The sequence below is a fragment of the Penicillium verrucosum genome, assembly GCF_028828655.1.
Source record: "Penicillium verrucosum strain IBT 35672 chromosome Unknown utg000002l_segment0_segment0, whole genome shotgun sequence".
NCBI lineage: Eukaryota > Fungi > Ascomycota > Eurotiomycetes > Eurotiales > Aspergillaceae > Penicillium > Penicillium verrucosum.
In genome coordinates this window covers 4,487,716-4,513,142 of record NW_026643211.1, presented here as the reverse complement: position 1 = coordinate 4,513,142, position 25,427 = coordinate 4,487,716, and the positions used below count along the sequence as shown (strand labels likewise).

The 25,427-nt window shown below is 48.5% G+C and overlaps 11 protein-coding genes across 11 annotated transcripts; 6 read left to right on the top strand and 5 right to left on the bottom strand.

The window, feature by feature from the left end:
* Window positions 1–279: 279 nt before the first annotated feature.
* On the top strand, window positions 280–3,203 carry N7516_007323 (fungal specific transcription factor domain-containing protein; the record flags this gene model as incomplete). The annotated part of the gene is made up of 4 exons (XM_057220043.1): window positions 280–373; window positions 537–1,627; window positions 1,990–2,105; window positions 2,153–3,203. The coding sequence occupies 4 exons, from the start codon at window positions 280–282 to the stop codon at window positions 3,201–3,203; spliced, it is 2,352 nt and encodes a 783-aa protein (XP_057074134.1).
* A 1,187-nt stretch (window positions 3,204–4,390) lies between these two features.
* N7516_007322 (NAD(P)-dependent oxidoreductase) lies at window positions 4,391–5,479 on the top strand (the record flags this gene model as incomplete). The annotated part of the gene is made up of 3 exons (XM_057220042.1): window positions 4,391–4,424; window positions 4,483–4,859; window positions 4,928–5,479. The coding sequence occupies 3 exons, from the start codon at window positions 4,391–4,393 to the stop codon at window positions 5,477–5,479; spliced, it is 963 nt and encodes a 320-aa protein (XP_057074133.1).
* A 320-nt stretch (window positions 5,480–5,799) lies between these two features.
* On the top strand, window positions 5,800–6,706 carry N7516_007321 (MBL fold metallo-hydrolase; the record flags this gene model as incomplete). The annotated part of the gene is made up of 3 exons (XM_057220041.1): window positions 5,800–6,000; window positions 6,059–6,198; window positions 6,289–6,706. 3 exons carry the CDS (start codon window positions 5,800–5,802, stop codon window positions 6,704–6,706), a joined length of 759 nt encoding a protein of 252 aa, XP_057074132.1.
* A 44-nt stretch (window positions 6,707–6,750) lies between these two features.
* On the top strand, window positions 6,751–6,972 carry N7516_007320 (uncharacterized protein; the record flags this gene model as incomplete). The annotated part of the gene is made up of 1 exon (XM_057220040.1): window positions 6,751–6,972. One exon carries the CDS (start codon window positions 6,751–6,753, stop codon window positions 6,970–6,972), a length of 222 nt encoding a protein of 73 aa, XP_057074131.1.
* A 277-nt stretch (window positions 6,973–7,249) lies between these two features.
* On the bottom strand, window positions 7,250–8,296 carry N7516_007319 (NAD(P)-dependent oxidoreductase; the record flags this gene model as incomplete). The annotated part of the gene is made up of 2 exons (XM_057220039.1): window positions 7,250–7,941; window positions 8,017–8,296. 2 exons carry the CDS (start codon window positions 8,294–8,296, stop codon window positions 7,250–7,252), a joined length of 972 nt encoding a protein of 323 aa, XP_057074130.1.
* A 646-nt stretch (window positions 8,297–8,942) lies between these two features.
* Window positions 8,943–11,171, bottom strand: N7516_007318 (FAD-binding oxidoreductase; the record flags this gene model as incomplete). The annotated part of the gene is made up of 7 exons (XM_057220038.1): window positions 8,943–9,040; window positions 9,164–9,206; window positions 9,259–9,323; window positions 9,378–10,365; window positions 10,474–10,681; window positions 10,746–10,838; window positions 10,903–11,171. The coding sequence occupies 7 exons, from the start codon at window positions 11,169–11,171 to the stop codon at window positions 8,943–8,945; spliced, it is 1,764 nt and encodes a 587-aa protein (XP_057074129.1).
* A 1,438-nt stretch (window positions 11,172–12,609) lies between these two features.
* N7516_007317 (FAD-dependent oxidoreductase) lies at window positions 12,610–13,515 on the bottom strand (the record flags this gene model as incomplete). Its single annotated transcript, XM_057220037.1, has 3 exons — window positions 12,610–12,940; window positions 13,027–13,469; window positions 13,507–13,515. 3 exons carry the CDS (start codon window positions 13,513–13,515, stop codon window positions 12,610–12,612), a joined length of 783 nt encoding a protein of 260 aa, XP_057074128.1.
* Window positions 13,516–13,960: 445 nt separating this feature from the next.
* Window positions 13,961–15,613, bottom strand: N7516_007316 (uncharacterized protein; the record flags this gene model as incomplete). Its single annotated transcript, XM_057220036.1, has 1 exon — window positions 13,961–15,613. One exon carries the CDS (start codon window positions 15,611–15,613, stop codon window positions 13,961–13,963), a length of 1,653 nt encoding a protein of 550 aa, XP_057074127.1.
* A 909-nt stretch (window positions 15,614–16,522) lies between these two features.
* Window positions 16,523–18,434, bottom strand: N7516_007315 (cytochrome P450; the record flags this gene model as incomplete). Its single annotated transcript, XM_057220035.1, has 6 exons — window positions 16,523–17,057; window positions 17,122–17,332; window positions 17,392–17,695; window positions 17,747–17,787; window positions 17,845–18,038; window positions 18,100–18,434. 6 exons carry the CDS (start codon window positions 18,432–18,434, stop codon window positions 16,523–16,525), a joined length of 1,620 nt encoding a protein of 539 aa, XP_057074126.1.
* Window positions 18,435–19,496: 1,062 nt separating this feature from the next.
* On the top strand, window positions 19,497–21,275 carry N7516_007314 (uncharacterized protein; the record flags this gene model as incomplete). Its single annotated transcript, XM_057220034.1, has 6 exons — window positions 19,497–19,543; window positions 19,592–19,811; window positions 19,901–20,053; window positions 20,178–20,287; window positions 20,342–20,685; window positions 20,734–21,275. Coding segments are annotated over 6 exons (1,416 nt in total), but the record flags the coding sequence as incomplete, so codon positions are not given.
* Window positions 21,276–23,166: 1,891 nt separating this feature from the next.
* Window positions 23,167–23,947, top strand: N7516_007313 (uncharacterized protein; the record flags this gene model as incomplete). Its single annotated transcript, XM_057220033.1, has 2 exons — window positions 23,167–23,173; window positions 23,226–23,947. 2 exons carry the CDS (start codon window positions 23,167–23,169, stop codon window positions 23,945–23,947), a joined length of 729 nt encoding a protein of 242 aa, XP_057074124.1.
* Between the last annotated feature and the right edge of the window lie 1,480 nt (window positions 23,948–25,427).

Genomic DNA, 25,427 nt, shown 5'->3' with positions numbered 1-25,427 from the left:
TGGGTGCGGGACCTGGTCTTCCCTTCTTTACGGCTACTGCACTCATAACAGCAAGGTCACTTGTTAGGCGAAGACACGCTTGCGAGGGTATTTTTTTGTAAAAAAAGAAGAAGAAAAAGCGGGGCCGGTGAATAGTCTGCCGTAGTTTTCCCCAACTTCACTCCTCACCCCCTGGTCCGCACCCCGACTCTCCGCATTTTTGCGAGACCCCCCTTCTTTTCTCTCAACCTACTTCTTCATTCTGCTCGAATTTTCTGCTCCAGCATTCTGCTACACGACATGATGAGGAGTAATGATGTTGCGGCCCGCAAGTGCGCCAAGTGCCATCGCGTCTTTTCTAAAGTCGAGCACTTGAGACGACATCATCGATCACGTGAGTATATCTTCCGAAACCATTCCGCAAGACGACACGCTGAACCATGCTTCTGTAAGATACGGGGGAACGGCCCTTTAAGTGCAAGGCCTGTGGGAGGACATACGCTAGAAGGTGCGTTTATTATCCTTGCAGTAGTCCGTCATTCATCCTGATGCGGTAGTTCGCAGTGATGTTCTCAATCGGCATATCCGGAATCATCATTTAGCACCACCACAGGATGGGGATAGCGCAGTTGTCCCGCAAAGCAGGCCTGCGACGGATGAGTTGGAGGAGATCAGACCTCCGCTGGATGCCAATTATTCTGAAGAGGCAGATACTGGAAGCGGAAATCTTCCCTCCGACAGGCCTTCCTCGTCACCGCGCAACACACCACCTGGATGTCCGACTCCACAGGATATTATTATTCATGACTCACTCAACGATAATTGGAACGAGAGACATATTGATGACGACATACTGGGGCTACAGCCCCCGTGTACCGAGGGGCTTCCCGAGTTCCTTGGAGATATCCGCACCGCGGGAGTAACAGACGACCAGCGTCGGCCGCAACTCGCCCCTATTTCAAGTCCCCGGCGAGATTTTATTCCATTTGATCCATATATGGATCCGTCTCTGGGAATAGCACAGCCACCTATCACCCGTGACACGTTCGATACCATACCTCCTGGTATGGACTTTGGCTCTGTTCTGTGGGATGACTTGCTTTTGACACCACCAGCTTCTGGATATCGGGGGCTCCATCGCCACCAAAAAGATAATATTTCAAATGAGCAGTTTGAGCAGGTGCGACGGCTCTGGCCCACAAGGCGTCGGAGAGTTACACCCTCCCCGTCTCCCATGTGCTGGGATGACATTCTTCTACATCCCGAAGATAATATCTTCTCTTCCACTGAATTGAAATCCATGGCAAGACTTAAGCCATCACCAGCGACCGGGTCACCCTGGGGACTTACCGAGGCTTGCCGGCACCGTTTAGCTCAAAGTATAACCACCTATGCCCCTCACAGTCCGGATCAAACAATAGATCTCGACCGTGATGGGCCATGGGACGGGGAACCGCCCCCTACTGATATTCTAGACCTATGTCTGGATCTTTACTTTAGTCAATTCCATGTACATTTACCTTTTGTTCACCCGGGAACATTCAAGGCCTGTGATACTCCCAGTATCCTGTTGTTTCCCATGTGCCTCGTGGGTATGATGATCCTTAACAGAAGCGCAGCTCGCAATTTGATTGCCAAGTATCTGCCAGTGAGTTCTCCTTTGGGCTCACTCTTCACTAGGCTCAACTTATACTAAATTGTTTGAGCTCCATAGGGTGCTATTCACCACTGTAGATCTGAGCTTACGTCTCAAAATCTCCGCTACTGTGCAGGCCCGGAGTTATTGACCGTTCTGGGTAGCGCTTGCCTTCTCTTGTTTGTAGCCGCCTCGACAGCTGTGGGTTCCCTCTTTTCCTAAGCCTCCTTCCATACTGACACGGGGCCAGGAAATAGCCTTTGAAGACAAACGGCAATCGCTTTACGAGGAAGCAATATCTGTCAGATTCTCCCATCTGCTACTAGCCAAACCACCCACACTGCTGCAGACTAACTAACATTAATGTGCCATAGGTGGCTAAAGATAGGGGACTTTTCGGCTCGCACGGTTATAGCCATTCTATCATACAAGCCGTGGGAGACGATGCTATCATGTGGAAAGCGTGGGCTCGGATCCAATCCGCTCAACGGTAGGCAATGTTAATGATGGCTAAGTAAACATCTAACGTTTAATTAGTCTTACGGCTTGTTTGATTTTAGCTGATGTGTACTCGGCACACATGCTGAACCTTGCGCCTATCCTTTCACCTGAGAATATCCAAATGCCACTTACATGCTGCGATGCCCTGTTCACAGTATATTCTTCACAGAAGTGGAAAGAACTCGCTGCGATCGAGGACCCGTGGAGGCAGCCGCTCTCTGTGGTGCTTGATATACATAATCTTCCATCAGGGCTCTCTGGACTGGGACTTCAAACAGCTCTTACGTTGATCTGGCTCCGTATTCTCAAACCTCGCCGCCAAGTTCAAGGACGCGCGGCCCATGTGCTTGAGCCCTGGACGCCCAACGGTACCTTATCGTGTGAAAACACGGAGGACAGCAATGCGGCATCTGTTGGATCTTGTCTGGCTTCGGCCTTTGATGTTTATGCGTGGGAATTCAAACGTGGAAATGCGAACTTGCTGATCCTATGGCATTATTTGTGCCTTCGCCTAACAAGTGACCTTGCTGTTATCGAGGATGCGGCTGGTCGGAATGGTCCTGAAGCTGCAAAGGCAGCCCTTGAACGACTGAGACCATGGGCCGAATCCCCTAGTGCCCGTCGTGCTTGCCTACATGCGGCTCAAATGTTCATGGTGATCAATAATCATCGTCGGTCAGATGGAGTGATGCTTCATTCCGAAATGGCGTTATTTAATGCAGCACTCGTCATGGGGTTTTATCTTTTCACTGCCCCCAACTTCAAATCGAGCGACGGCGCGTGCTATGACGTGTTTGAAGAAGTGGACTGGACCCATATTGGGACATTGGGTTTGGAGTCGCAGTCTCTGGACGGAGGTGTTTCCTCCCCGGTCTCGGCAGCCGCTGCGTTCATTCAGAATGGCGGTCCAGTCTGCTTCCACGGCGCAGAATACTGCAGTCCATACGGTGCCGCTCGGAGGTCTTTTATGAATGTTGCTTCCCAACTAGAAGAGGTGGGTAAATGGAATGTCCAGGAGTATTGCGACGTACTGCATGTAATTAGTGATACTCTCTTAAAACCTGACGGCCAGAATATCGCATTATGATTGCCGATGGGAAGTTGCGAAGGGCTGGAACCTACATACTGTAAAAATACGACCACAACCTCTAGCTGATGGATCGTGAATTTATATATCTATTTCTTGCCTACCGCACGTAGTATTTGGTCACATAGCTGCCATGAAATAACTATATCGGGGTTAACAAACATATTTACTTGTAGTTGAGGATCTGACCACTGGTCCTAATCACCTTTTCCATTCCTGGAGATGTCCATGTGGGGTGCAACGCACTCCGGTCTTATCCCCACCCATTAGAGAGAGTAATCAAATATTTGGCAAATTGAACTGCAACTGCAAATTGGGATTCAGATAATGATTCGTTATAGTTCAGGAATAGATACGCAACATCAATGATATGAGTTGCATAGCCTTTCCAGGGACCATTATATCTGAGCATTACGCTCAGATTGTCCAGGCTCCGATATATATAGTGCATGGCATGACAATTGCTTTGAATTCGTCGCCACTTGTGGAGATGCAACCGTCCGTACCATCTGACGCAACTAGCGCAACTAGCATCGTGCCTATCTCGTCTCGTCGGGCTAGTTTGAAAGATAGACATCGCCGGACGAACCGCGTAGCCATCAGCCTAGACATACGCCCCCCCCTGTCGGTAGGAAGCAGATGGACCATCTTAGTGCCCGATGAGGACATTTTTGCTCTTGGTCCGGTGTTTAATCTGCTGTGGGATCCCGTCGTAACCGGCTATTAACGGGTACGTCGCTGGGAAATGATGATCAATGCTGAACTTTGGCGTAGGTGAAGGCCGTTTTTCTCCTATTTATATATTTTTTTTTTACATATATATAGCCCTCTTGAAGCGCTATTTAGATTATGGGCAGCCTACAGCTTTCAGAAATTGTTCCCTCAGTAGGATAGATTCAGGTAAACTGTCACCCCCGAATGCTTGATTTAGAGCAATAGTTTGGATTCATGTTTAGGGAAGACGGGGGCTGCCTTATCTATCTAACAGAACAAGAAAGGAAATGAAATGAAAATTGCAGACTATGTTCTGGTTGTCAAAAATTATACTAAGTTCCACTCGTAGGGATTACCCAGGTGGGGTGTGGTGAGGGATGTCGATATATATAACTGCAGGGGCTGGTCTCAAAAACGAACAGCGAAGACAAAACAAACCACCAAAGGAGATCCAACATAATCGATACGATACCATGTCTCAGGTCAAAGAAAACGTTGCTTTTATTGGTAACCTACAACCTCTAAAATCCTCCGTGTTCACTCGATATCGGCTAAGCCTTGACAGGGTTGGGTGCCATGGGGTACGGCATGGCTAGGAACATCCGCAAGAGAATGCCGCCAACAGCAATACTGTACATTTACGATGTGTCGAAGAGTGTTTGTGAGCGGTTCTGCCTGGAGTTGCGAGGTATTGGGCACTCCGTGGTTGTTAATTCGCCTCGCGAGGCGGCAGAGTCGTCGCAGACCGTCATTTCCATTGTCCCGGGAGCCAAGGAAGTGCGACAGGTGTATCTTGATGCGACGACCGGAGTGATTGCCGCTGCGAGGAATCCCGATCGGCTCATCCTAGAGAGCAGCACGATCGATTCCCAGTCAAGTCGCAATGTCGCCGAGGAGCTGCTGCTGGCAGGGGCGGGGACCTACATCGACACCCCTGTTTCGGTGTGTGGAAGAGTCCCCTCCCTCACACTTAAAGAGAATTTAGTTAAATAATCTTGTTAATCTTTCAGGGCGGAGTTCCGGCAGCAAACGAGGGGACACTGTCTTTCCTCATCGGCCACAGCAAACCGTCCAAGCCAGACGAGATCTCGCAACGGTTGGAGGCAGCAGTGTCAATGATCGGCGACCCGCAAAAGCTATTCTACTGTGGCGCGCTCGGTGCAGGCCTCGCGGCCAAGATCAGCAACAACTATCTTTCATGCTCGATCCTCCTAGCAGTCGCCGAGGCCATGGCCATCGGCGTCAGGTCAGGCGTTGACCCGAAGCTACTGCACGAAATTATCCACAATTCCACCGGTCAGACTTTCATGGCAGACCATGTTCAGCCAGCTCCCGGGGTTGTGCCACATGCGCCCAGCAGTAACAACTACAGACTGGGATTCAAGACGCAGATGATGATCAAGGATTTGTCGTTGGGTGTGGAGGCTGGGTATGCGACCGGCATTCATCCTAGCGTCGCAGAGGCCGCCCTTCGCGTGTATGAAAAGGCTGCGGTGGATCCACAATGCATTGTAAGTCGTCTTTTGTCCTGCGTTGGGCGCCCGGAATTGGCTATGTACTGACTACGCAGGATCGTGATGGATCGTCGGTCTATCTTCACCTTACAAACCCCCAAAAGAGCCTGCGGAGTAGCCTTTTGGACTGGGTTTGGGTATGAGACTAGGAGAATTAGAACGTGAAATTATTGTCAAGGACAGTTCTTTACAGAATATAGGCGTTATGGATTAGGAATTACGGAAACCAGCCCAATAGCATAAGACGTGTATATCTGAGAAGTTAGTGGGGTGAAAGTAGCCATCTCCACCCCACTTTGTGGTCTTTGGCTATGTAAAACATTCAGTGCCCCAAAGGCCCTACTCAGGCAAATATTGCAATTCGTACAATGTCCAGCTACGGAATCGAGCTGCCGACCACAAAGGCACATGTCGAGCTTCTACTCCTGAATGGAGGAAGCATGACAGCCGAATACCACCGACTCCACGCCGGGCAGCCAGCAACAAAGTTCCGAATGTACAACTGGAGCTTCCTCATTCGTCATAAATCACAAGATCGCGAACTACTATGGGACTTAGGAATGTCTTCGGTGTGTTTATCCATCGTAAATATGCTGAATGCTGCTAACAACCGGGTCCCCTGACTAGAATCCCGACGATTTCCCTCCTGTCATTGCAAACGGCCCAATATTAGAGACAGGAGTCAAGGCTCCCTTCGAGTCGCTTGAAGCGCAAATAATGCGTCGCAGTGGCATCGCTGCTGACCAGCTTGACACAATAATTCTCAGGTGTGAAGATGCCCTGCACCGTTTCCCTCTATCCAAATACACGCCTGTATCCCCATGAGACAAAGGAAATTTGGTTAAGTTATCTTATAGCCACGCGCACTTCGACCACTGCCGACCCGCACGCAAAGCCTTCCCGAACGCAACTGTCTTCTTCGGTCCCGGCACGGCGGAGTATTGCTCACCAGGCCACCTCGCAGACCCATCATCCTTCTGGGATGGGCGGTATTTCGATCCGGATCGGGCAACCGAGCGGTGGAAGACGCTAGAAGGCCCCTGGGTCCCATTCGGACCATTCGACCGGGCAATGGACTTCTTCGGGGACGGGTGCTTCTGGGTCATACAAGCTCCGGGTCATATGCCGGGGAACCTGTGCGCGTGTGCGAGACTAGAGACGGGCGAGTGGGTTCTACTCGGTTCTGATTGCTGTCATTCACGGTACGTTGCCTGTGGATATGTTGCAATTCTCTTAGAGCGAATAACCGAGACTGATATGGGGTCTGCTGGCTGAATAGAGAAATCCTTGATGGTTTGAAAGAATTCGGGACATTTGAGATGCCCGATGGCAGTACATTCTGTCTCCACACGGATGTTGCCGCTGCTCGCGATACACTGGCGCGCATACGGGTGATGGAGTCAGAACTTGGGGTGCATGTTGCGCTGGCTCACGATGCTACCTGGATGGAAGAAGGAAAGAACGCAGTGCTGCTGTCGCTGCTGGATGATAAATTTCGTCATGATATTCGCCAGTCGCTCACACGACAGCTGCCGTTCTAGTAGATTCAACCTCTACCTATAAGGATGCCTTCGCCCTCAGTATGGCAGAAAGCAAATAATACGTCATGCACAGTGAGTAGATACCATAAATTAATATATCCAGGCTGAAGTATGTGCTAGCTACGCCAGACAGGAGAAGACCAAAATCACGGCTACAAGCGGTTGATTAAATCTACGTCCGGGGAAGAGCAGCGCTGGTAGTTATATAGTCCTTGTCGCCTGTAAAGCAGCTTCATTGCGATGTACTCAATGCATTCCATAAAATGGACGTAAAAGTTTATGGCTGCTCATTTTCGGACATGCTATTCATATATCTTTTGCAGTTACGTAGCTTGGATAAAGCGTGTCGTCCGACAAGTCCCCAGAGGCTCCAGTGCTTATGGATTAACTGGCGACTCTCAACCTCGTCAGCAATAGCGACACCCAAGTCTGCAGCTGAGATCCCCGTCAAGTGGCCATCCAAAACATCTTCCCCTTTTGGCTCTCCCTTAAGGGGAACGTAATCTACCGTAACCTCATATCGCCCAGTCCGGGGACCAGGTCTGTACAGCGGACTGGGCGAGACAAACGTCCACGGAAAGGATGAATTGCCCTCAAAGAACAGGAGACTCGCTCTCCCAGCTTTAATATAGTCAGAGGCCCTGTCATTATTCCGAATGGCGTGTTCGTACGTCCTTATCGTGTCAATGTCAGTCGCCGTGGCGGTGCCGGACTTTTCTGCTAGGCGTGCATTGCGGTAGGATCGTAGGTTGTCTCCGAGTGGCCCTAGGCGCTCCTCCATGTAGCAGACGTGTGCGTTGCTCTCTGCAATTTGTTTGCGATACGCAGCGAAGAAGCCTGGATAATCTGCCAGGGACTCGTGGGTCCCGGGCACCACGAGGCTGCCAGCACCGCCTACAAATACAAAGTACTTGACGGCCGCCAGTTTCACCGCGAGAATTAGCTTGCGGACGACTTCAATATAGGGCACTACAATGAATGGATGTCAGAGCGCGATAGAGCAATCAAGGAAGAGACAACTGGGCGGTGGGATAGCTTGCGTACTATACTGTAGTGCGTCCGCACCCTGGGTGTGAGGTCCGTATTCGCTGACAAGAGTATCGAGATCACGGAAGTTGTCCGCCAACTGGAGAACCGTAGATGATTCAATGTCCAGTGGACGTGGTCTGTATCTTTCATGGATGCCAAAAGACTGCGGGTTGCGCGATATACCGACGACAGTATGCCCCCGACGGATCAGTTCGGCTGTCAGGTATGATCCTCCGAACCCAGCGGGCCCGATGACGCCCACGAGTGCACTCTGACGATTGCTGGTGTCGGACATTGTGTGGAAGTTGTTTGGCAATCTGGGAAGCAGGGCTATGGGCTGTTGATGCCAGTGTATGGTGCGGGCTTCCCCATAGTTAAGAACCAGAGGATTATGTGGGGTGCGGGGGACATCCTAACAAGCCAAACCATACCCCTAAAGCGCATTCCAGAACCTGCTGCTGGTGATGTGCTGCTAATTTGGGGATGACAATTTGGCACCCCACTCAATCTGTGATCATGGCGGCCCAGGTATGTAGTAAAAGAAGACTACCCAGTCTTATGGTGCTCTGTGGGTTCAAACCAGTTTTAGGGGGAATATGGTGCCTGAATGCCTTATCTTGTACCGTTCACACCGCTCTATACGTCGTATTGTAATTATGCTTACACAATATGAAGCTCTTCATCTCATGCAAATCCAGTAGCTGTAGGGTCAGTATCCTATCCTATACGACAATGGCATTAAGATATAGTCAACTCAGGTAAGCCTTGACAAGGTCCTTGTCAACATTCTTTCACTGATGTAAAGGATCAAATTACAGTTGGAGTACTATTCTGATTCCACAACTCCATCAGTCTTTGAGATTGCCCAAACAGTATAGAGAGAGCCAAACTACACCCTCCAGTTTGCCCTGCCAAAAGGACACTCAAAACTATGCCCGAGATTAGTTCCAGCACACAGTCGCCCCGCCAGTTACCATATCCTGCAGGTTCTTGGCCCATCCCGGATCCCTTCTTGTCGTGTTTCGATCTTGTTGGTAGACTACAAGGTCCTGGTAAACTGGAGCTGAAAAAGGCTCACCCACCACCGGAAGCTATAGCCTTCCCTTGGGAGCAACGTTTCCAGTCTTGCCTCGTAAGTGACGGTATTTACGCGGCCATATACCTTGCTTCCCGGGTGATAGGATTCCATTTGGATCAGTTGCATCCTACATCAAGAGTCAGATCCTGTCTGCGTACGGTTCCTAGGATAATACGCACCTTCAGGGTCTCGACAAACCTGCTATAGGCATGGTTGTTGAAGTCGTTGAGGTCCGCAATCAAATCTATAGTGCGGTCAGTACCCTCGCGTTCAAGGCTATTAGGCTTTCTAAACTCACCCATGTGCTGGATATGTCCGCGGTACATGCCGTATCCCTTGTCCTTAGCCTCCTCATGCATGGCATGGAACAGTCTATGCATTGCCTCTCTCTCTCTCGGGCTGTGCTGGTCAAAGCTGTACATCCCTGTCACAACGACATGTCGCTCTTGCATGAAGAAGTCCGTCATCAACTCGAGGCCCGAAGCTTCAAAGATGGGTTTCGCCCGCCGCATCCAATCTAGGAGCTTCTTCCCGGACGACGGGATAATGGGTGCGTAATCCCCATGTGCAGCCTTTCCAGCACCGTCCTCCTGTAATGGCCAGCTCATGAGGGGGATGCTCATAAGACTTGGGATTCCGACAAGTACATTTCCGTCCTCAAACGGAACAGACGCGGCGTCAAGCAGACCACCGTCAGGTCCAGCGAACAATTTCCCAATGAACTCGCCAGTTGGGGCCTTGTCCTCGAGGATTCCGCTTATTTCATCAAAGTGCGCCTGGACAATGCGCTCAGGGCCGTAGAGGCCGAACCGTGCAGTCCAACAGCCTAGGTTCAACTCCTTCTGAAGTTCCTTAACACGCCAATCGGGAATAGGACCTTCTCCCTTCCAATAGTCCCGCCGCCGGCCCCGGATACAGAGGGCTTCGACGACATTACCAACCCATATAACGTTAGGAATCACTCCGTTACGACGCATGAGACCAAGGGTGTCAACCATGACTTCGAGGTCGTCGAACTCTGGCATGTTGAAGACACAAGACATGAAGGCTGAGGGCTGCGGGGTTAGCCAGATGCTCATTTTGGTCACGATGCCCAGATTGCTTTGCCAGAAAAGCCCTTCAACTGATGGTCCGTACGTAAACTTTGATAGGAATGCCGAAGGCGAGTTAGATATTCCAAATTGTCCAGTTCGAAGAAGATCGCCATCGGCGAGCATCACCTCGCATCCTGCAACGCATTGATGATGGTTCGAATTTGACCCAAAACCTGTTCCACGATCTACAGTCTGTGTGCGATATTAGCTTTTGCACAATATACCTTTATCCATTGTTTTTTTTCTTCTTCTTCTTCTTCTTCTTCTTCTTCTTCTTCTTCCTTCCTCATCGTGACTTACGTTTCCGATGACACTGCCCCATCCCAGGGAGGGTGCGCTTGGCCAGACTTTCTTCCTGTTCTCCACGCAGTAATTGTAAAGATCTGTCCATGTTACACCAGGTTCCACGACCGCGTAGTGGAGGTCGTCGTTAACTTCGAGAATGCGGTTCATAAGGTGCAGATCCAAGGCGATAGATCCGCGCACGACGGGAGCAGGCCCACCGTAACTAACATTCAATATCGTTAGTAATCCGAGTTTAAACTTGCCTGGGAAAGGTCATGGATACGTACCCCAGGTTCTTTCCCCTGGAGAATGTCCACAGCGGGATCCCGTGTTGATTGGCGATCTTGAGGACCTGGCGCAGTTTGTCCAGGGATCCCGGTCTAACAGAACAAGTCAACGCCATAAACGCAATGGAAGCCCATACCATGATGGAACTCGACTCACGTTACGGCCGCACTTGGAACCCTGCGTCGGGACTCATCATCCTCGTAGACATCATAGGGGTCGACATAATGAGCGAGAGCCTCCTCAACAAAGACCGACGCGACCCCGACGGCAGATATGAGTTCCTTGATGGCGACGTCAAATGTGGCCCTTGTGACACCAAGTGGTAGAACATTTGGGATTTTGGTCTTGGGGGTGGCAAACGTTTGTCGATGGGCTGCCTCGTACTCCGGATCGGAGTAGGTCTTGGGAGGCAGGGAGGATGTCATGATGGTGTTCGGCTATTGAGTCTGTACTGTGGAAGTAGTCTCTCTTCTCTATGCTGTGGTAATGCTGTGGGCTTTTAAAGAAATTCATGTGGGGGGTCAGATGGAAATACTGCGGAGGATCTGCCTTGCTGGACCTGCCAGTAGTGCAGGGTGTGCATAATCCTCAGATCATAGCATCTGGCGCCAGCTAATCCAATCGATAAAATATCTCTCACGTATTCTTAAATTCACGGATGTTTAGGATACTGAGTAGCCACTCCGTACACAAAAATTGAACGCTTTTGTGATTTGCACCGTATGTTGCTAGCACCTGCACAGTTCCATTTTCAAGAACTGAAGACGAAGAGAAACCTTAGTTTTTATACTAGTACTTTCATATATGGCTTGTGACGTTTATTGGTATCTTTAAGCTATAGGGTTCTCCTACAATCAAAACCGAATAGTAGTCTGAGTTACAGTATGGTTCCAAGCACTTAGGAAATTCACCTCGGCGACTCGAAAATATATATTTTACAAGTCTCTCAAGGAAGCAGTTTGAAACACTAGAAATCTTCTGGTTATACTCACCTACTAGCACGGTAAAGCGCGCATAATTCAATATACGGCTTTACGGAGTGGTAGATACAGAATTTAGGCTGCAGAATCGGCACGAGCTCGACGCTTGCTGCGCCAAGAGATAGAACTCTTTTACCCCGGAGAGCTTGGAAATCTTTCATTGGCACTGTCTATCCTCGCTTGTAAGTTAGATATGTGAACGTGGCCCGGCTGGTGCAGTCTGGCGTCGCCACGTCTGGGAATCTCTACCCCACATAGAGTGTCCCCCACCTGGTGTCTGGGCCTAGGGTACCCAAGTTGATCCCTTAAGGCAGTTAAGAGGGCGAGGCAGAGAAATCCAGTAGAGTACTTTCATTATACCAGAAGACGTCCCCATCAACCTATCCCTACATCGTTTGGTAGTGTACCTAGCTAAGGTGGAGTGATGACTTAACGTATTTCACATATGCCATAGTAAATGGGATATATTCTCCATTAATATCTCAACAACCAACATGTCATTTGATCCCTTTATTTGTAGATATTCATTGACAAGACATAGTAGCACTATCTGTCAATCTTATAGGAACATTGGAGTAGGAGGCTATGTTATCATTATTTCGAAAATTCCCGAAAATTACATTAAAACTACAAATATATATATCGTAATAATAAAGCCATAAAAACCCTTTAAATTCCCAGAAAAGGCTACGTATCACATAGAAATTAGGAAACTTTAAGGAGAAGTGCCTATAGACTAATGTCGTTGAGATATCAAATTGTAATTTATCACATTTACTATGGTGTTTTGGGGTGGACCACTCGTATGTGAAATACGTTAGTCTCATGCTCATTCTTGCCCTTTATAGAACTGAGTAAGATCTGATCTCAACTGCATGAATCCCTAAACCAAGTCAGCCCATTTGCTCCAATAGGCAAATGAATCATGGGAACTACGTACCTCGAGCATTTTCTTTGCCACATCCGGATCCGCCTGTGCCTCTCTTACCATCTGGAAAAACCCATCCCCAGCGACAGTCGTCTCCGGGTCTTTCTCCCACAGGCGTCGAAAGTTCGCGGTGGATAGCGGATCTACATATCCTCGATACTTGGCAGACCGGGCTTCGCTGTACTCTGTGAGGATTTGTTCGTCCGCCACGCCCTTGTGAATTCCAGCGAGAGCGTCATAAAGGGCTCCGACATCCGCAATTCCGCCTGTCAATCCGAGGCCGCCGCTAGTTCGAGCACTGTTAGCCAAATGCCTAGTTGAAGGAGGTAGCTATTTGCACCATCGCATCCGATGATATAGTCCGCGCTGAACTGGTCAGACTGACCAGACGGCAGCGCCACCTCCACCCAAGCTGAGAGGTCATCTTGGCCAACGGCGGTGACCCTGTGCCCCATCAGAACTTCGGTACCTTCCTGCTCAGTGGCGGCATTATATAGGATCTGGACCACGCGACCCAGCTCGAGGGCAACCATCCGATGCACGCTGCTCTCCGGCTCGATCTCGTGGTTCAGTCCGACAATGTGGGACCCATGATTTTTCCTCCAGCATACACTTCGCGGGAAAAACCCTTCCGCGCTGATGCTGTCGAGGACGCCAGCACGCTCCAGCTCAAATTTGGCGGGAGCACTGTAATGGCAAGCTCGTGGCTGGTCGTCAAGTTCGGTCGATGCTTCCAACACTTGGACTTGCACCCCTTGCTTTGAGAGAAGGACTGCAAGTAGCAAGCCGCAAGGTCCAGCACCGACGATGATAACCTGAGAGTATTAATGAGCAAATAGCGTCATAGCGTACACCAAACATGAACTTATAAACTTGCCTTCATGATGAAATCCTGGGTGTAAGTGCGCAAGTGATAGAGTCAACTCGTTTCCTTTTGGTGCCTCGATGCATATGGACTGAATTTCCCCAGCTATAAATGCCATCCATGTGGCTATGTTGGGGTTGTGGCAAGGCGGAGATTCGCACAATCCATGTGGGGGTCCAACTAGGGCCAAGAGGACCCCCGACATCCATTCCTTACATCATGGGAGTAGGTGTTATCTCATTCCTATGTGCGGCGTGCGAGCCTGTTAAGGAGCGGAGAAGAAAATATCATGAGAATTAGAAGTTCGAGTATCGCATTGTTGTAGGTTAAAGCTTTTGATTGATAGACTAAACTATAGCTTCCCTACTATAGAGAGTCACGGCAGTAAATCCTTCCCATTTCCCAGTACGAGCGATGCTCCACGTAACAACCCAGATTCATTCATATCTCAGCATGACCCTGAATGCCCAGCTTCTCCATGATGTTGTGCGTATGCCAGAAGCTTCTATAGCGTTTCCCAAAGATGTAGACGGGAATCGTAGAGATAATCAGCGCGGCACTAACCCCCCCAAAGACATAGAAGGGAGTCGCTGCACCACGGGCCGTAATCCAGTCGTTGATAAAGTAGCTGTAGCCATAGAAGAGGAAATTTTTAACCATGACGTTCGCCACGAAAATTTCGTTACTCATTTCGCGGAAGGCGTCGATCGCGTAGCTCGAACACGGGCCAACGCAGAAACAGATCCCTGCCAGTGTCAGCCCCCACATGAAGTCGATCACGTACAGGTTTCCTTGCGCTTGAGCGAGGGCACCAAAACCACAGAGGCCGCCGGTACAGATGAAGGAGAATAGAACAAGCGGGAACCTGAATTCAGGCTCGTAGACTCCTTTGTTGCGCTTCGCCATCCAGACAACTAGACGGTCCGTCGTCTTTGCTACGAGGATGGTTCCGATGACGCCGCCGATGAATGGTCCTGCCGATAGGTACCCAACTTGCGCGCTGGATAGCAAATACGGGGGCGGGGAAAAGATTTGGGCCACAACGTAGGACATCGCGACGTAGGTTGATGTGATGACAGCTGTGACCACGACGGTCCATAGTGCAACGACATTTGTGAGACACACAAGGGGACCGAATATCAGCTTCAAAAGGCTCTCTTCGCTGTACACCCCTGTATATAGGGCTAGCTCTTGCGAGAATGTTTTCTTAGCCGGGGACTGTGGGCTGTGCCATGGTTCGGCTCTGTCGGCAGCCTCGAGGTGCTCTGCAACTCCGTTCACTTGGACGTCAAGCTTTTCTCCTCCCGCGCTGAGACGCTGAGTGCAAATGCCATCTCGTATGTAGCTCGTTTCGGGCGCGAAGAAGAAGCACAGGACCGTTTGCAGACCAGAGGCGGCAATCAGAATGTGGAAAAGGTAATGCCATCCAAGATGGGCTGTTATGGGCCCTGCAATAACCGAGCTCAGGTTCGATACCGCGGATAGAGTAAACTGAACGACATTCACCCAAGCACCACGTTGGTGGACGAAAAACAGGTCTCCGACCACACTGAACGTCAGTGACTCGTATGCTGCGAATCCCAGACCCTGGATAATTCGAGCAGCCAGAAGAGTGTTGTAGCTCTGACTAGCGGAGCCGATGATACTTCCCACGAGGCAGGCGACAGAAGAGCCGAAAAACACCGGCCGCTTGCCGTACTTTGTGGCGAGGGCTGAGGTCAGCGGGCACGATGCGCCTGCAACAACCATATTGTATCCGGTGAGCAGGGTGATGTCAGTAATAGGCCGGTTGAATTCCCCAGCGAGCACCACGATACTGGCGCTGAGCAGAGGGCCAACTGTAGACGCATTTAGACAGGCTCCCAGAACCATAACCAAGAGGATCACAAATTTCTTGCGGTACGGCCAATTCAGAGGATCGTTAAGATCATTGGAAGGTTGCGGAGCGAGGATGACATCCTTGTCCTTGCCGGTGCCTCGTTTTAGTCGTGGGCTTCCGTCCCCCTCGGTGTAGAGGTGGTCGATATCCGCTAGGGCAACAGTGCCAGGGACCTGGGCCAAGCCACAGCGATCGTCAAGTACACCCAAGCCCATGGTGAAATCGTCAGTGTAAGAGATGTAAGATCAATAGGCAGAGAGCACAGCGGAGCGATAGAGAATAACCAAATAAGGACCTGCTGCCATTCCGAGGGTCGTGCTCCCAGGACCATATACAATTCTGAGAACTGGTGACTGCGGCGAAAGCCATGTGGGGTCCAGCGAATCTGGGGTATTCTATGTGGGCACAATTCCGGGGGTCATTTAAGGTTCTGAAGACTCATTGTGTTGTTTCCCAAGGTTGTATTATCAATGCTCTTTCCAGGAAATCCTAGGGATTTGTTGATCATGTCCCACCCAGGTAAGATCTGATCTAGAATTGCATAAGCTTATGGTAGTCTGCTCATGAGTCCCACAATGTCCAATGGGATTTCATGATGTTCTGAAAGGAGCTTGTTGGAGCAGGAGAGACGCAAGGAGAGTTCCCCAGATTCACCCCACATTGTGGATTGCAGGGTTCCCCAGATTTGCCCTTTCAATTCACCAATGATGTCGCGTGGGTGGAGCATATAGATCTACGGACAGATCCACGGTCTGGACAATGCCGCCGTGCCATGTTCTTCACGGATAATGATTTCGGTGCCCCATCTCTGCTCAATGAGACTGGAAGTGAGTCTAGAAATTCGATCCCGACGCGGAATCGCTGCAACTAGTCATTACTGCGAGCCACTATGCACATGGAACGCGTCCATTCCTTTTTTTTTTTTTTTTTTTTGCTATCTTGCTTGTCGCTTAATCTGCCTGACAGTAGACGATGCTCCTCTACCCCATGAATGTGACATGGAAGATTGTATTGATTGGTCCACTGACACTTATAGGTGAACCCCAAAAAGCCGCGTTTATCTTTCAAATCCATATTTTACATACATCTGCAACATTCTATCTCCAAGCGGCCTCCGGCCTTTGTCATTTGGCAGGGACAACCACGCCTTCCGCATTCACTTTGACCTGGCCAAGCATGTACCCTTCCTTCTCAGCCCTCGCCCATTCCTTTCTTAAAGTGCTTTCCGACGCGGGGCTCCGAGGGACAAACCGCAGCTTACTAGGCTTGGGAAGGGTATTCGCCCCATCCTCGTACGCCGCATCAGACACATCAACGGTGCCTACCTTGCCATTCTCCATGGGCGGCAGGACTTCAAACGCCCAGATAATACAAGCGATGGTAATAAAGAGGCTATTTTCCGCCAGGTGCATTCCCGGACAGATTCGCCGCCCGGCACCAAAGTCAAAATGGTCCCTGGCATAGGGGTCGGGATGCGCCGCGTACGCACCGGCCTTGAGCGTGTGCTTGAGATACCGGTCGGGAATAAAGTCGTCTGGATTCTCATAGCGATTCGGATCGAAGTGCAGTGCGTACTGGTTTATAGAAACGACTGTTTTTGCCGGGATAAAGTAGTCCTTGTACACTATATCTGCTGTCGTGTAGTGTGGTGATCCGATACTAATTAGCGGGTCAGTACAGAAATACGCGTAGGTTTGTAGATATCTTGTGGAAATCATCTCACTTGGTGACTGGGCGGATCCGCAAAACTTCCTTGACACACGCTCTGATATACGGCAAGTCCGGCTCGTCCTTGAAGGTAGGAATGCGATCCTCGCCAACCACTCGCTGAATCTCTTCGAATGCCTTTATCTGGGCCTCGGGATACGCTGCAAAATATTTGACGCAGCTGTTGAGGGCAGACGACGTGGTCTCGGACCCGGCTTCAATCATTGCTGGGAGCAGGCCGTTAGCTGCCAGGCAGACTTGGTGGAGGATTCATATGGGGACATACTTCCCGCCACAAAGCTCGCTTGGAGCTCGCTGATGTCGTTCTTCTCGTAGGCGGTCTCGATGAACTGTTTGACAAAACAGTCGGGCGCCTGACCCTGGTCCATCTGGGTCCGGAGGCCGGTCCAGTACTTCATCCAAATGGCCGCCTGCCGATTAAAGGACTGGAGGGCCTCTTTCCTCCACCACTGCATCCATGCCGGAAGCTTAGCTAGCACCGGCAGCGCTTCGGCCATGTACTTTCCCGGCATTACAGCTTTGCTGAAGTCGTCCATGAGACCATATATCTCGCGGATGTCTTCACAGTCCTACAGTATGTGTCAATAAAGTTTCAGATGCGAAGGGAAAGGCATAGGTACCCAAATAGGGGTGCGCCGCCCGTAAGTTGAAGTCATCACAACTGCAGGAAATACCATGTTAGTGGCTCCACCATGACTTGAGTTCCCGATTTACTGACCAGATGTGGTATATCTACGAATATGCATGTAGAAATTCTCCTGGTTGTCATTGTCGGTCAGGATATCCCAGAGCAATTGCTTTGCTTCAAACTCCTGGGACGGAATGAAGGTGTTGGATGATTTTGGGGTTAGAAGCTTGTGGACAATTGCTCGAAGCTTCCTCCAGTGAGGCGTGTACGGCATTAGTAGGAATCTGTCTCGGCGTCAGAAAGAATCCTATGAATAGAACCCTCTAGAGCTCAGGGACTTCGTACCTCATTCCACCCGAGAGGATATCGGACACAACCGGACTCGCCGCACGAGAGGAGGAATGCTGCGACTGCTTGTCGAAGATCTCTTTGACGGCCGCTGGGCTGTTGACATAGATCCATTGCTCTCTACCTAGGCGAACCTTGAAGAGCTCACCGTGTTCCCTAGCCCATTTTTGGAGCTGCCGCTGCGGGTAAACGCCCAACTGGGATGCATTTCCGGCGTCAGGGGCATCTCGCAGTCCCTTTGGTGGTCTTCTCGTGGAAATCGTAGCAGTGAGAAGGTGGTAGATGAGGAACGCCGTCGCGGCAGCCGCAATGCCAATAGTTATTAGCGCCATGGTTTGGAACTAGGCAGGATGAAGTTAACTTTCGGTGCTTGTAGGTGGCATATAAGAATCTGGTCACCCCACATGGGAGGGGCTACCTATTTCTGAATGTTTGCTTTTCGGGAAACATTGTAGCCTTCCGAGATATAACCGTAGCATCGCCTTCACCAACACACTACCCGGTGTTGAGACATTGTAAGTTATTGTCGTGAGACGCCGAAGGTAAAAAGCAGTTCAGATAGAGGCCTTCCAAACTCGATATTGCAGGAGCCCAGTGGGATACAGTTAGATGGCGGATGTGGGGTGAGATGGTCCACCAGGATCCCCCACATTGCTACTCAAGCAATTCTGAGAATCGCTGCGTAGGGTAATTTTGTGGGCTATGTATATGGGTATCCAAGTGGGTTGCCCGAAGGAATGGTCATGAGTGTCGACCATTTTCGTTTTCATTTCATTTTCATTTCATTTCACCCCTGCCTTGGATATAAAATGCCTAATCAGTTCCATACCTTTCTCAATCTCCGAGGCTCAAACAACCCCCATTGTGCCTACTGACAGGCTTTCTTCTATTCCCACTAGAACAAAAGCACAATACTACATATTCCCTATCATAGTTTAAGTAAATACATACGACCATAGGGTGTGGAAAATAGGGCTTCCCGTCCGCTCAGCCGTACTCAAGCCCATTATTCTGCACAGTCAATACTCAATTTGGCCCTAGCACCTAAGCGGCACTCCAGGGTGAGTACAGGTGATATGGGTGAGAAGTCTTGAGACTAGGGTGAGAGAGGTGAGAACGGGGTGACAATTCTCACCCTTAGGGTGATAAGGGCCAACTCATTCCAAGCCTATGCCGGCCCCAAGAAAAATATATAATACAACCTCTAAGGCTCTTTTCTCAGTCTGCCATGATTTTATTTGAACTTCTTTATAACGCATAATATGTTCTCCGAACAGAATATCCCGAAATCACTCTAGGAGCGTCTCGCACGTGCCATATCACGTGGCTTTATACGTGAATATCAAGACGAATAGGAAAAAGAGGGTAATACTATCTGCCACCCTGAGCTAGCGCCTGCTACGCTAGAGAAATACGATTATGTAGTTAGCAACTGGGCCCTGTAAGTTTAACCTATATTTTACTGATCTGAGTTCCTAATTATTAGTAGATGGAGGATTTCTCGTAACGAGTCCACAGACCCAGATTTTCCTAACCTACCTGTTCCGACTCCTGAACGTCTGAAACTTTTCGCAGAGTTTTATATCAAATCCTGTAAAAAGATTCCGTCTCAAAGAACGGCTTGTGGTTACTTTACTAGCTTTACGTCAAAGTGGGAGCGTGAAACTTCTCGATCCCTTTCTAAGGAAGTCAAGGACGACGTTCTTAACGTAAGGGATAGCAACTATCCTTTTATAGAGCTTGCTGCTAATAAAAAAAACAAAAGTTTATTAGAACCGAACTAACAGTGAGATATAAGCTCCCTACAAAGCCTAGAGAGCGCTTCCTAGTCAACGGAAAGGATATAGATTACCTGCTTCGACACCTCTTTGTGGATGACCATCACGATTATGTATATGAAAGAGTACGTATGCAGACTGGAAGTTCTCTTTCTTTATTTGCTGGCTCGGGTGTAAGAGCAGGGGCTATCGTCGAATCAAGTGCTTATCGCAAGTCAAACGAATGCTTATATTATAGGGTTTGTGTCTTGATGATTATTATCTTTGATTATATTAAAACTGACTCATGATTATTAGTACCTTTCATTTCATCTTAAATGGAGCAAGGCAAAGGGGCATCTGATACGTTGGGTAACAATTGATCCCGAATTCATAAAAGGCTGGCGTTATCGCGACGATACTACCCTGTGAGTGTATGAGTAAAATTATTCTATTTAGAACTGGCTAATATAAAGAATTAGCCCAAGGAATTGGTTTAGGGAGCATCCAGTTCTTGGAATGAGTTTTGTCTTCTGGGTAATCGTTCATGGGGTGGCGGATGGTGCCTTTAAAGGGCTTGCTACTGTGACAGAGGTTCTTGCCGCAAAGCCACCTAAGGGAAGAGAGTCATGGACTCTAGAATGGAACGAAACCGTAAAGGACCTCCCATTCTTTAGAATGGTCGACTCTAAAGGACCCAAATCAACGAAGGCATTGACCTTCTCCTCATTGCGGCATAACTTCACTAGCTTAGCCCAGCGCGATGGGTTCAAAGACCAGTTGCGTGTACATGGAATTCGAGGAGGCGTTGCAAACAAGATCGACCGTGAGTACATTTGTGCCGTCAAACCTCAATATTACTAACGAATTTCAGCCAAGGCTTCCCAGGCTACTCGTGGTCAGGCTCTTGATCACCAGAATCATGACACCTTTATAAAATATCAGTCTTCTCTCAAGGCGTTAGATATACAGGCCTTATTCTATGATTTAGAGCCTGACTACGAATGCCGTGATATGGAACAAAGCATGTCTCATCACCGAGATTCGAACGTGCCACTCCAACTCAATGCAGCTGCGATCGCACAATTCACAACTAACGATGAAATTGTTAAGATAAATCAGAGAATTGCTCACATAACCCAGGAGATTGCTGGAAAATTGGAAGAAAATAGGGACCTCGTATTTGAACGGGCTCGTCTTTATGACAAGAAAGCAAAACGATTGCTAGCCTGGAAGAAGGATTTTGTCAAAGACTGGTGGGATACTTCATACGCTGAGTATGTGTCTGGGAACGACTTCTCCGAACGCGACTTAACACCTCTTTTTGACGTCTACAAGAAATATCTACCAGAGCGCTCCCGTCTCAGCGAGAACCTATTGAAGAAGGGATCTCTAGATAGTGAACTTGGTCGATAGTGCCTAGAAGACATGGTCACTATTTGTACGTTAAGAGAACGTACCGTTTACTATCCCGGCATGGCCCCCGAGGAAGGCTGCTGTCTAATATGTAAGAAGTCTATACTAGAGTGAGTCTACCTGAATAGTATCATGGATCAAAAAGGTTGATAAAAAGACAGCGTTCCACTACCAGGGAGAGCCAAGCATATCCTATAGTGTCGAAGAAAATCCTTAAATGGTGCATAGTACCAGCAGCGCTATAAGAACGAAAGGCGCGCCCATCGACGCGCACCTCGCAGCTTTGTTTAATTTTGCTATCTTTGCGCTAAAATCTTCCTTGACGAAGACTCCTGGAAGAATCATTGCGAATGCCATCTCGATAGCCTTAAGCCTCGATGTGGTCTCCTGACCTTCCGTTCCACACTTGTCGCCCCAGGTTTCTGTCTATTCTGTTTAGGCGATAAAAGTAAGAAACCCGACGAGAGATTTTAATAATGGGTTATAAAATCGACTCTTTTAAATCACATTGACGAACACTTAGGGTCAGCGGACTCTTCAACCGTAGTCTTCTGCCCTCATCCATGTTGTGAAGAAAGGAAGTATGTTGACAACTTATATCTCCGGTGGCACTTCTTTGATGCACATTCAATCGAAGAGCCCCGCTCTAATTGTGTTAAACGAAAAAGGAAGTGGCAGCTTTAGCCAGAGTCTACGGGAACTACTTTCGAGAACTTGAGTGATGGAAAATTACCGAGCCTAGAGGATCATTTTTCCCCTACTCTGTCAACTACTTTTGAAGAACCGGATATGAGCTCTATAGATGATCTCTCTATGGACTTGAGCGATGAAACATTGCCGGGCCTAGAGGATCATTTCCCCCTACTCTGTCAACTACTTTTGAAGAACCGGATATGAGCTCTATAGATGATCTCTTTATGGAGTTCATACATTTTAGTGACAACTCTTACTGACCAGGTGACATCGTATCGTTGATACTGAAGTTGCTTGATGTCAGACTCTTCATCATCCCTGGATATTTCTTACACGATTATATGGTGGTAGATTGACTGCATATTGGTTGGTCAGAGACTTGAATGTTAAAACTTATCTTTCTTCAAGTGATATACTTTCCTTAGCAAGCCCTATGTCTGTGGTCAAGAATAGGGGTGATTATAGTTTGGCTTCCTTGAGGTAAAAATAAAAATTACGGTGTAGAGTATCCCCGACCTGAATGGAGAGACAACTTCCTTTATTATAGCTTCAATATCTGAAAGCTAACCAACGCTAAAATGACAGCGGAAAATCTTGCGACTATAAGGCTCTGCATCTAGGCCGAGATACCCTTAGAGAAAGATCACAGCACCTAATATCAAGGCTATCAGCACTCTAGACATATATCCCCTCAACATGACTCCATATGTATGTTTGTAGCTCACCGGCACACCATGCAGCGATTCTGGGGAGCCTTTTGGTGCTTTTTTAAATGTTTGGCATATTTTAGATAGAAGAGGGCTAAGTGCCAAAGCTGGCTAGCATTTTTCGAGTAATGATTCGCCTAGGCCATCAAAAACAACCATATCGATGGTCTACACCAATTACGCACATACACATTTACGAGCTGGGTTTTATAAAGCAAGCTCACTAGGCCCAAAAATATCATTTATAGAACAGCAAAATATAAGGTGGTCTCTTTCGCATTCGCGCTGGTGGTATGGAAAACCCCGTAGGAAAAACCATACCCAAAGAGATCTAAATGCTATCGGACTTTATCTGTCACTATAGAAAAGAAAGAGGGAGTAATCGCTCAATCTAAGAACGGGAGACATGAATAATAGTCAGATGGCTGAGCCCATTTGTATAGTCCCTAATGATTCTTTTATTCGGACGTAGTGCAGCTAGAGACCTGAATATGACTCGTGGGTGATGGAGAAGATGTCGATTCCGATGATTTTGATGATTCTGATGGAGACGATGTCAAGGAAGATGATTCCGATACCGATGATTCCGATACCGATGATTCCGATGCTGATGGAGACGATGTCGACAAAGATGATCCCGACGCTGATAGAGATAATGTTGAGGAAGATGATTCCGACACCGATGATTCCGATGCCAATGATTCCGATGCTGATGGAGACGATGTCGACAAAGATGACCCCGATGCCGATAGAGACGATGTCAAGGAAGATGATTCCGATACCGATGATTCCGATACCGATGATTCCGATGCTGATGGAGACGATGTCGACAAAGATGGTCCCGATGCCGATAGAGATGATGTCAAGAAAGATGATTCCGATACCGATGATTCCGATACCGATGATTCCGATGCTGATGGAGACGATGTCGACAAAGATGATCCCGACGCTGATAGAGATAATGTTGAGGAAGATGATTCCGACACCGATGATTCCGATGCCAATGATTCCGATGCTGATGGAGACGATGTCGACAAAGATGACCCCGATGCCGATAGAGACGATGTCGAGGAAGATGATGTTGATGATGCCGATGAATATGTGTTGGAAGCAATACACGAGCTGCCAACCTTCAATCCGTTCTCCAATGTACATCCTGATTCGTCTCCCTTTCGGTTGAAAATGTTAACAACCCCGTCCTTGTTTACCTCAATCCATGCAACAGGCAGGTCATTTATTTTGCCACAAGTATCCACATATAATCTAGAGTAACCCGTTCGTGTACCATGTGCAACCTTGCTTATATCTAGGACTTCGTTAATGCCAATCGTATATCTGTGGATTATCATTCACCTGCACAGCTATCTCCATCAAGGAGACCAAAAGATGCCGAGTATCCCGTACAACCATGGTTATCATCGGACCATATCACGCATTCACGGTTATAATCGAGAACTTTGAGAGCGCCACCTAAGGCGACACGTATGTAGATGCTAGCGAGAAGCAGGAAGGTAGAGAATGTCATGTTTTTAACCTTCAGAAGAATTGAAGAAGAATATGCAGATACAAAGTGTGTAGTATCTCCGGACTTAAGGTAGGATAGGATGGAAAGGCACGAGTTTGTGCGCCAGATCGGCGAATTTAATTGCCCATAAGTCTCTAGATGTGGCAATAAGCCCGCAACCCTACGACACGCTTTGGGACACGCTTTGCGACACGCTTTTCGACACACTTTGCGACACGCTCTTTGGATCGAGGTGCCACTAATTCCTGGACTTGATTTTGACTCCTAGGCCAGCTTCCCTCTCGACCCCCTGATATGGCTTTGTCTAGTACGGACAGATTTGTGGAGTCGTGGCACCCACCAATATGTACCTTTCAGTGGCGGCATCATGGTGCCCGGATGGATTAGTGTTACTGCTCTAGCTATCAAATGAAGCTTAAGTAACGGCGCTGCCCCATAGTTAGCTTGCTCGTGGCGTTTGATAATCCTTCAGCCTGATATCAACAGGATCCAAATCTATAAAAGCAAGGTATCTTGGGCATTAATTGGACGTAAGTCTTTACATTATCTAGCAAACATTATATATACTGACACTTCCTAGAATGAAAGGAACTGTCTCCTGGGTTTGCGTATCTTGCCATGCCAGCGATTCACATCGCATGAATATCAAGTTTACGGCACATGAGCCCGGATCCTATCTTGTTTGCGTTTGGTCCTATTTACTACCTGCTAAGCGGCGCATCAACATCAATACATTATGCGCGAATTGCTTGAAGGAAACCAACCTTCTATCATCGAAGGAACAGCGGGCGTTTATCCACAAGAAGATGGATCAAATCATGTTTGAAAGAACCGTTGCTTGGGCAAAGCAGGAGTGGGATTTTTGGGTGACGCGTCGCGAATGTCAACGCATCAACGAATCTGTGCAGCAGGATGAGGGGTTGCATGTTCATCTCATTGGGGGTGTTTGTATATTTTAGACCTCTCGGAGTTGAATCCCTAGTTTATAAAACGGGGCGGATCCCTTACAATGCTATTGCTTAGTGAAATTCAATTAGATCTAAAACTTTTTGACTTACAATATCGGGTGTCACCCCACGTGGAGACCAAACAGTTCGTCACCGTCCTACACGCTTGTCATATCCCGACTCGAGACACACATTGTTTCTGTTGTTAGAATAATGGACTCGGCATACCGGAGGATTGATTTATCCTTCATGTTTTGTAATTTATGTTATGTAATCACTG